The 10875-nt window shown below is 40.8% G+C and overlaps 1 protein-coding gene across 1 annotated transcript; it reads right to left on the bottom strand.

The window, feature by feature from the left end:
* Nucleotides 1–4804: 4804 nt before the first annotated feature.
* LOC110021701 (squamosa promoter-binding-like protein 15) lies at nucleotides 4805–10151 on the bottom strand. The gene is made up of 10 exons (XM_020720296.1): nucleotides 8902–10151; nucleotides 8249–8442; nucleotides 7322–8175; nucleotides 7149–7223; nucleotides 6964–7071; nucleotides 6763–6880; nucleotides 6477–6612; nucleotides 6253–6397; nucleotides 5543–6136; nucleotides 4805–5424 (listed from the first exon to the last, which is right to left on the bottom strand). The coding sequence occupies exons 1-10, from the start codon at nucleotides 9552–9554 to the stop codon at nucleotides 4981–4983; spliced, it is 3321 nt and encodes a 1106-aa protein (XP_020575955.1). The 5' UTR covers nucleotides 9555–10151; the 3' UTR covers nucleotides 4805–4980.
* Between the last annotated feature and the right edge of the window lie 724 nt (nucleotides 10152–10875).

Genomic DNA, 10875 nt, shown 5'->3' with positions numbered 1-10875 from the left:
TTAAGACCCGCTCTTCCATAGAAAGATTCATAGAAGAATTGACCAGGTTGGAGGATCGCTAGGACAGCGGGACATTGAAAGATGCTGTAGATTCCGTTCTTATTGTGGTGGTCAATCAACTGGTCGTATATGTTGGGCTTTTGTCGTTGTCGGCCTCAAAAGTTCATCAGTTGCCCGACCCCTCGCTCACGATAGTTCTCCAATAAGGGAGACTAGCATGGTGATCACCGCCCCCAGACACCATGGAGTAGCAGACAGGTCAGACCAGACAGTTAATGGCGTCAGTCAGCCCTATTGACGAAGTTGCCCGGGGTTCAACTGCATGCGAGAGCTATTTATTTGCCTAAATACCGAAATAGCAGCTCTGCGGACGGTGCTTGTCGCTTTTTGAGGTGGGATGGCCGTGGTGCTGTATAAGCTGGAGGCGCTCTGCTAGTTGTCGGATCTGGTAAGGTTCAACCGAAAAGCTTATCAGGTAGATCAGATTAGGTTAGGTGGAGAGTTGGTTCTCTAAAAGTTGAGGGGGCATGTCTCCTCCGAGGTCTTGGAAGACCTTTTTATCAAACACTTCGTTCAAGGCTTGTAATAATTGTTATTTGTAGTAAAAGGATTTTTTTTATAAATTTTAAAATGATGTTTGATGTGCCACTTATCGTAATGTGATGCTTCATTTTACACGCCCTCCTTATAAATAGGAGAAGGGGTTGCTTCTTTTCACTTTGTGCGCTTTTAGTTTCCTTTCTTTTCCTTCGACCTTCTCTTCTCCCTTTGTCCCTCGGTTATTTTTGTTTTTTTCTTGTGAGATGGCCCTCAAATACTCTCCTACTCTGTTTAGTTTGTTCAGAGGCACCAGATCTTCATTGTAAATGGAGAACAAGGTGAGAGAGTTGTAGGATAGGTATGTTCTCGATGTCATTGGTCTTTGGAAGTTGCCCGGGTCGGGGCGAGTGACAAATCCTTTGGGAAATGATCTGGTCTTCTACCGAGACCAGTTCAAATATGGCCTTTGGTTTCCTCTATGTCATGAGCTCTGCAGTGTCTTCAATACATACGGGGTTATTCCGACGCAAGTGATGTTGAATTCCATAGTCGCGATCATGTCTTTCGCTCTTTTCTGTTGGCAAGAGAATATTGTGTGGTCGATCGACCTCTTTAGATATTTTTTTATCATTTAAGGTCGATAGGGAGGGTTATGCCATGTTTTGACTGGCAAGAAACCCCACTTGGTGAGAGTGAAGAATAAAATAAAGGACTGGAAGAAGTTCTTGGTCGGTTCCTGCTTTGATGCTTGGGGAATCCAGACCTAGTCGTTAGAGTGTACAATGTCCAAACAAACGTCACTTCCACACAGCATGAACATTGCTCTGGAGAAGCTGAGATGATGGTTACCCGTGTGTTGATAGGTAAGATCACGAGTGAGCAGCGGCATGACACAGACATTATAGAGGAGGTTTGGTAGACGACAACAAATAAAAGCTGGCCTATAGAACTCAGAAGCAAAAATATCTCACATAATCAGGTAATTTTGTAGGGGATGAGGTATCGCCCCCTTCTAAATTGGCCTTGAGATACCTTGTTTCCACATTTGTTCTTAACATTGTTGTTCAAGATAAGATCACTATGCAGGGGTAGGAGATAGGAGTGCTTTTGTCTCTGAGAGAATCCTAGATGAGATCGTTGCCACCGACCCTTCTTCTTTGAGAGTAGGCAAGCTAGCGTGTTTCCGAGTGTCAGCATTCCACCGGACTCGTGAACTGGGGCTCCATCCTACGTTACTTTGTCTGAGAGAGACAAAGCTTGCCATACCACTCCCACTGCTTCAGCCTAGTTCCTCGTCAGGGGCGTCGAGCTCAACTTCTAGCAACCTGGCCTCATCCTCCTCTAAGAGGGCAGTGATACGTTAGTGTGTGAATAAGCTGATGGAGGATACATAGATCACATGCTCTCCTCCCTTGAAGAGAAGTAAGAAGGTTATTGAGTGGGAGCCCGTGCACATGAGCGCCAGGAATATATGGCTGGGGGCCGGCAAAAAATTATGTATATTTTAAGGTTATGCATTATGAAGGTTTGAGGCGAGTATTTACCTTTTGAGGCTTATGCCTTCTAAGGTTTTTGATGTGCATATATCTTTGGAGGATTGTAGCCTTTCCTGATTTTAAGTGGAGACCCTGCCAACTACTTACTCTCATAAAGTTTTTCTAGTGATGACCCTGTCCACTACTATTTTCTTATCGAGACTTGCTTCCTGGGCTCATATTCCAGGAGTATGGGTGGAAACTTTGTCTTTTACTTGCCCTCAGAAGAACTTTCTAGTGAGGAGTATATCCATTATTAGCTTCCTATCGAGACTTGACTCCCGGGCTCATATACTAGGTGTATGAGTGAAGACTATATCTGTCACTAAGAATGTCTGACCTTTCTTAGGTTGTTTGGTTGAAGCAAGTCCGCTCGACGACTGTAGCTTGTAGTGGAAGAAGTCAATTATAATTCAAGGATGTAAGAACCATCCTATATTATAAAGCTGGAGATGCTCGAAAACGTCAACTTGTCACAGATAAATTCATGTGAAATTCACCAAGAATTTTGAACCTATTTCAGGATGTTACTTGATGCTTCTACTTGACGATCATAGTTTTTTATGGAAGTGGACGAATCAGCTCCCCTTGGAACTGATTCCCAGAATAAGGTGTTAGTGATGCTACATAATTCTCGGGAATGGATGTAGGTTGAGATTGACCGTAATTCTTCTTAACGATATGGTTACCATATTTGACAACTTTTTTTGATGTTGTTTTTGAATTTGTTATCCCCCAATGGTGGTGTTGTCTAATTGAGTCTATAAAACAATTCATGTATTGAATCTTGAAGAGAATAACTTCTTAATCAAGTTGTGGGGAAGAAATCTAGTATGGTGGGGTGCTAATGAAGCACTTTTTGAGTTGAAAGTCATCATAGTAGTTGGTTATGTAGGTTGTAGATGGTGGCATTAAGAGTGTTGGTTGACCACAATGACTGTAATAGGCAGCTGCGATGGCTTTCGTAGGCTACAGAGGCCGAAGTTAGGAGATGCATGAGCTAGTCAGGTCATAGTTGGTCAAATAGGCTGAAACAAGGAGCTATAACAATGTACGTAGACCATAGAGCTAAAGTTAGGAGCTACATGAGTTGTGAGACATGCCGTAGTTAGTTATATATGTCATAGTGCTGAACTGTTTTAATATTTGTAACTGCATAGGCCAGAGTTGGGAGTTAAAAGATTAATGGACCGCGAAGACCGTATATGGTAACATAAGCCATAACAGGGAGCTGTAGTAATGTTTGTAGGCTGCAAAAGTCCAAGTTAGGAGTTGGATGAGTTGTGGACCATGTGGTTTGTATTTGGTAATGTAGTTCGTAGTTGTGAGTTGTAGTAGTGTCAGTTGGCAGTCAAGGCAGTAGTAAGGGGTTGTTGTAGTAGTGAACCACATAGGTCATAGGCTTTATGAGAAGAGAACTTCTGTAGTTCAGAGGAGGTCACCGTATTCTGAGTACGATGGTTGTAGTTATTGCAAGAAATCACATCATACTCTTGAGTGCTTTTTTACACCCTTCAGGGTGCATCATTACACCAATTTCAGAGTGCAATGCTATATCGTCTTTGGGGTACATTGTTACAACATAAGATTCATCGGCATCAACAAGTAGGGAGCATCCGATGGTGGTCGATGATGGTCAGAGAGCAGTGTTTAATGATTGTGAGGGCAGGAAATATTCGTCGGGTTTTTGGTCCAAAATAATATTGACATTCGAGTTCTTCTGGTCCATCTCTTGCTTTAGGTCTCCATCATTGGTCTCCTTTCATGAAGGGGTAAGACGTTATTTTTAGAGTTTGAGAGTAACTTTCTCTATAAATAAGAAAAAAATCTAGACAACTTCATCAACGATCTGAAGAGCTACTCATGATCATATGATGTTTTGTAGACATTTTATTATCTTAATGATGTCGAAATTGAGTTATCTTCGACTTGTTGGATGCATCACATCGAGCATTATATTTTGCTATAAGTTTTTTGGATTTTAAATCTATTTGACACTACAATTAGCCACTCAGAGGTTCTAAAAAAGATTAAATGAGTTGATCCATACTTTATTTGACTAATTGAATCACGTTTGATGTCATTGTTTTTATCACACCGAGGATCACTATAAAAATTTTTAATTTGAGCTTCAAAATTTCCTGCCAAAAAAATACCTCGAGATATACACTAATATCATCATTCATGCTAACATTTGTTGATTTCGGATCACTTAATAAAGTATGTATTATAATCATCAACTTTATTTTGAAATGAGTAATACTTGACTAATCAATCAAAATTAACTAATCAATTAAAATCAACATTATCTTTATCTCCAAGTAATAAATATTAAACTTATCGCAATTAAATTTGAGTCAAAATATTCTAAACATTTTTTTTTTTGCCAATTTCTAAATCATACATCATTATACTTCTCTTAACATAATGCATATAAAATAGGCACAGATCAACTAAGCAGGATCATAAAAATCAGAAAGCAAATTTGTAAACAATATGCCGAACCTGAAAAACCAAAAATACAGAACATGCTTACATAAATGAATGTGAACTACTAAATTATTAAAAAAGAATGGGCAAGGGAATTTATATTCATTATATTCCCTTGTATAAATATACACCATTCTTCTGCTCTCACATTAATATATACCAAGACAATACTTAACAAAGAGCAACAGAATTTCAACTCCATCACCATGGGCCTGGCTGCAGCAGCGAGCACAAGAAGGAACTAAGTTAGACATGGAAGCCAAAAGAGATGCATTTGTTTCAACACATAACCTGGATCATAAAGAGCAAACACTAATTGCTTCACAACGACTCTTGCTAACTTTCCATGGATGCCACCTCAAACTCAGATAAAAAAGATATTTTTCTACATTCTGCTGCTGTTTTCCCTTGGAAGCTATCTTGGACCGAAATCCAGATTCTCCCACTTGAAGGGAGCAATGGAACCAACAAATGGAGCCCCACGAAAGAACAAGCAGACACATACACAAACCGCCGCAATTGCTAATATGGAGTGGACGTATGGACGCTGGAGAAAACCCCGATGATGGTTTATTCTGACAAGGCGAGCTTCTGCTGCCAGGGCACATTGGGCACATGAACTTATTGCCATTGCTTCTAAACTACAAGCATTAACATGCTTTGCCGCTGGTTTTAACTCAGCACAAATATTCTCCATGGATTTATCTTCTTGTCTGATCTTGATTGATACCTGACCATTCTTCTTATCTACAAGTTTCCTTGCTACAAGCATGTTGTATGAGTTGTTTGTTGATGATGCGTAAAAGGAGGGAGACCGGCCGCTCTCATCCATCTTCGAAACCCAACAGTTCAGCCCAATCTAATGTAGATTCAGAACAGAAATGAATTATCAAAATAATATATTTAAGTTGTTCTCTGGAAGGAAAATATATGCAGAACATGAAGATTTAAAAGATGTGTATTTAAATTAAGTTTACCCCTTGTGGATCATTTGTTAGTGCATCAACCATGTCCTCAGCATTCCCCATTGATGCAGCTAGATGCAAAGGGGTCAATCCACCAGGGCCTGTGTAATTAGGAGGGAACAGATACGTTCTTGAATCTTTAGTTATTTCATTCTTTACAGAGTAATTGAGAAGCAACTCAACCATATTCCTGCATTTCTTCTTCACTGCTCGGCTTAGCAACTGGAGCTCAAGTAGCAGTTCCAGTGATTCATTCAATACAGAATCACCTCCATGGCATCTTTCCATTAGTACGTCCAGAAGCTTTTTCACAAGAGCAGACATGTCTCTCTCTACTGAAAATGTAAGGAGATACTTGAACCGTGAAGCAGCGAAATCTATGAAGGGGAAATCTGAATGGTTCTTTCTCTGAAACAACCAACCAAGTTCATTCAGAAAGTGAAGGGTATCCTCCCTGGATTGCGCCCTTCTACTCTCTTGATACAGGTCTTCCGAAATGGCATCTAGATCTTCATCGAACTCAACTTCAAGCGATCTTAGTTCCTCACAGATAGTAGCATCAGCGATTATAACAGGAAAACTGTTCCCTCTGAAACCATTATCAACCTGCAAAAAACTCAATATTAGCAAAAAAAATGTGGCAAAGTTGTGACATATTCCGCCTCTCATTTTCTGGAGCAAATGCTCCGAATGTGAAAAACCATGGAGACGGGTAAACTAACCTCAATGAAATAGCGTCCATACAAAAAAGGTGAATCTTTAGGAAGAATGAAACTCTCTGTTCCGGAATCATCATATATCGCTCCTGCATGTGTTGAACCAAATACTTCTTTCGACCAATACCCGCCCTTATAAGTGCAATGAATTCTGCACATATACAAATGATGTTTAAAAAAAGGGGACCGATATCACACACACTATAAAAATGAAGAAGCTATGGACTCACTTGGTTCCTGGAATAGACAAATTGGGGCCTTTAAGAATGACTGAAGTTTCTTGTCCACTCAAAACAGCAATGGGAGATATGGATGTTATTTCAGGAGCGGTTAAAGATCTCCAAGACTTGCAGACACGTATTTTCCCTAAAAGAATGAGCAAAACCTTGAAATTTCAGATTCTAACTATACCGTCTTGCTTATGTCACATACATTAGTGTGCAGGAAGCCATTAGGCAAAAAGCAGCAAATTTTCCCAATAACAACTACTGAAGCCAAAAGAGGATAAAAGCATACCATCCCTGTGTGAAACAATTTGTGTACTCGTGCGGACCCAAAACCTTAGATTTCTCCAGAACTCTGAGCCAGAGCAGTTAACAAGTGAAGTAACCCTTTGAAGGAAGTCCTCCTCAAGCTGCAAAAACAGTACTTCCCACGGTTAATCCTTAAAAAAAAAAAGCCAAAAAGATGACTAATTTAAAATATCTGCCAGCCTACCTCATGCCATGCAGCTGATGCCATGCATAAATAAATAGATAAAACCACACAGCCAGGCCTGATGTAGCTTTCAATTTCAGTTGGACTACGAGACAACCAATTCAATATCTGAAATAAAACATTTATCAAAAATTAAAACTTTAACCAAGATACTAAGCAGTTCATTAACACCTATTTTGGCATACCTCAGATCGAAGTGTTCCAGGTAAATTGCTGGGATCTTTGTCGAAAAGCTTGAAAATAATTCGTCCAGTTCTCTCCTTTAAATAGCATTTGTAAAATGTTATCCATTGTATCAGCACCCAAAAAAATTCTGAAAATTTTATATAATTTTTTGATACGCTAAACATTATAATACCTGAACAGCACAATTTGAACTGGAAGGAGATTGATCAGAGCCAGAAGATGATGAATACCCTCCCGAGTATGGCATGTTTTGAACTGTTTGATTATCAAGCTGCCTGTCTGGATCCTTAAACAGTTCCAACGGTGGAGCCCATCCACATGTTGTGCTCGCTTCAGCTACTGCATGATCTTCCCTGCATATCGACATGCTTTCCTCTTTTTTATCAGATTCGGAGCGAAGAGGAAATAGCCTCTTTGCAATAGGAGGCGAACATGAAGGAGATCTATCTTCTATTGGATTACTACTCTCAGAGGATGGATATTTAACTGCAGACCCAAGTTTTGGAGGACTATCATCTTCAGCGGATCCAGCGGATCCAAATAGCTGCAATGGCAAACTTGGCATCCCAATAAGAATAGAATGTTCAGAAGAATTTAACTGAGAATGTCCATTAAAGTCTGTTTCTCTGTCTCTAGATGGTGGAAACACAGAAGCAGCCTTGTTTTGTGAATTAATACTATTTATAGCTTTCTGACATGCTTCCCTGCTCTTGCTGCTTCCATTTTCATGGCTGCTCTCTTGCGACATGCTTGCCAGAACATTGGGATTTGATGATGCAAGAGCTGCTGAAAGGACCCCAAGTAAGTTCATTGTTGATGGAATACTTAGATTACCTCTCCCTTGAGATGGCTGCTCCGAAGAACTTTGCTGTGGAGCTTGGGAGACATTAAGATCAAAGCTTCTTTGCACCAGTGTTTTCGGAGAGGGAATTGTAGGAGGCAAAGAACCAATTTTGTTTATAATTTGTATAAGCTGGTCTCTTTCAGGTACAGATGGCATGCTTGTAGGTTTGCCCGCAATATTGCCTGATAAAACACTACCAATTGGTGAGGAGGAATTCTTACAGTAAGAAAAGGTTTATAACTTTAAACAGCTTGCCTTGCAACCGTGCCAGAATGGCGAACAAATTGGCAATATCCACGCTCCCACTAACTTTTGCATCTTGGCTTTCAGAAGCCAAAATGTTGGTTGATGCATCCTCGGGTTGGGTCTTTCTCCTACGGCGATTATGTCCAGCAAGCCTGCGGCGGCAGCTCCTTTTTCCCTCATCAAACTCCGTAAGCGGATGGAATCTAAATAATCATTGCACTACAAAGTTTAATTTTCACTCAAAATATTCAATTTGACAACTTGAGCAAAAAGATGCTGCTGCAAATTCCAGATTCAGAGAAGACACTGAGCAGACGAAGGTAGTAAAGTTGCCAATTTGAAAACAAAAAAATAAAATAAAATAAATTCAACATATTTTAAAGATAAGAACTCAATGAATTACAACAACGTGATTTTCTTCACAAAATGTAGTTTACGTTCTGCTGCAAAAAGTTTAAAAAATGAATTAAGTTGAGAAAACATCACGAATTACACACTCAAACATGTGATCTGATTATAAAGTTAAAAAAATTTCTGTACTTTGAAACTCAGCTAATCAACAAGAAAAATGTTTTCTACTTGTAAGAAGATGAACTGTTTTCTGTATGTATGAATTGATCGACTTATCGGGAAGTACAAAATCAAGGTTACAAAACAATTACCGGCTGCACTGCTGGCAGAATCTCTGCATCTGCTTGGCAACAAGGGCCTTGGCAGTTTTGCTATGAAACTCACAGACTTTGTGCCGCCTGTGATAATCCTTTGCGTTCGAAAGATCTGCTTTGCAATCATCAACCTGACACATGGGATAACTAGCAGCACTTCCAGGTGATCCAGATCGAACTCGTTTGTTAGCTCTCCCAACCTGCTCCTCCACTCTGCATCCACCACCACCAAGCTTCAAAGCTAGATTCTCACCTTCCTCCATTCCCTCACGCAAAAGTTGAGACTTCCCACCCTCTTCCATGTTTTTCCTCTGCTCTACACAGCTACCGCTCTCTGCAGCTCCAGCAACCCCCTGAGTGCCCAGACATAACACTTCCGGCACATCCTCGGAAGGTTTTGAGGAGAATCTCACACTGTCCCATTTCCACATCTTAGGGTTCCAGCTATTTGAATGGCTAGGCGTAGAAAGACCAGACCCAATGAACCATTGCTGGCCCTCCTGCTTATGATGAACATGGTGGAAGCCAGGATTACCCCAAGGTAAATCTCGCTTTCTCGCCATCGGCGACGCGTCAGAGAACCGACCGGGAAGAGTTTGATTGTGAAGAAAAATAGGAGGCGCGAGTCCCGCATCCACATCTCCCTCCATCTTCAACCTCAAATCCTCTCCCACACCTATAAATTTCGTTAAGCCACAAACTTCTGACTAAAGAAGCTCTCCGCTAATACCAAGCCCAACAATCGAGAGGGAATTTAGCCCCGCCCGCACAAATCACGCATCCCTGGCCGTTCCTCGGTAAGATGGCATTCGCAAGTGCGGAAGGGGAAATCCATTCATGGCTACTCAAAAGACCGTAAAGCAGCACCGAATAAGAAGCCCCTTACATGGATCGAGAAGAAAAAAATCGAGCAAAACAGTGAAAACAACGGCCGCGATTCCCCCTCCGGCGAACCGAATGCGATGGAGAGCCGCCGCGGATCCAAGAAGAAAGAGAGAAAGGTCGGAGCTGACCTGAAAAGAAAGCGATGCGGCTCGGAAGAGAGTACAAAACCAAAAAAGAGACAAAGGAGAAGCTGCTCTTCCCCGCTTCCCCCAAACCTTTTACGGCCGGTTCTCCATGCTTCGGACCACGTTGTGGCATAGGTGTAAAAAAGGAGAAAGAATAGGGTATTTGGGAAGGCGCTTATTGCCGTACCACGCAGTAAGCACACTTGCGAGGTGGGGATGAAATGGCCGGGAAGAATCGTTCTATGGTCGCACTTCCGCCACCTTCAATTATTTTAGCACCGTACAAATGAAGTTATTGCGGTTCCCTCTGTCCGTTGAAAATGACTTCAACATTGGAGATTCAATATAAAATCTCAATTCATAATGTTGAATTTTATTTTTTATCCTTTAATCCATCATTAAGATTAGATTAGAGCATAACAAAAAAAATAAACAGTAAAATATCTTATTTATTAGTCTTCTCATATAAAGTGATCTTCTTTTCTTTTCAAAAGATATATAATATTTTTAATTATATTTCTTTTCTATACAAAAGATGTATAATATGTCGTATTATATTTCTGCTCCGTTAATAAGGGTCGTTACGAAATATTTTAGGTATTTTATATATGCTAGTCTATTGCTCCGTGCCCTATGATTGGGTGGTTGTGATATCATGACTTTGGCTTGTTAATGTCGATTCGGTCGCCTTGACTGAGTCAGAGTAGCCGGTCAACAAGATTCAATTAGCTTCGGTTTGGTGGGACTGGCTCAGTTGACAGGGCTATGTCAATTTGTTGGTCTAGTCTCACTGTCGACCCTTGAACCCTAGATGAGGACTTCTTGTCTGCAAACACGAGTATACTATCGAGCATAAGGTGGATAGATCGCTCATTCCTTGATGAGGGAGGCCCTTCGGTACGGTTGTGGGGCTTTGTTATATGACCAATTCTTTGTTTATGAGGAGGAACCTCCGGGGCGT

The sequence above is a fragment of the Phalaenopsis equestris genome, unplaced genomic scaffold (assembly GCF_001263595.1).
Source record: "Phalaenopsis equestris unplaced genomic scaffold, ASM126359v1 Scaffold000140, whole genome shotgun sequence".
Taxonomy (NCBI): domain Eukaryota; kingdom Viridiplantae; phylum Streptophyta; class Magnoliopsida; order Asparagales; family Orchidaceae; genus Phalaenopsis; species Phalaenopsis equestris.
This window is presented reverse-complemented; position numbering and strand designations above follow the sequence as displayed.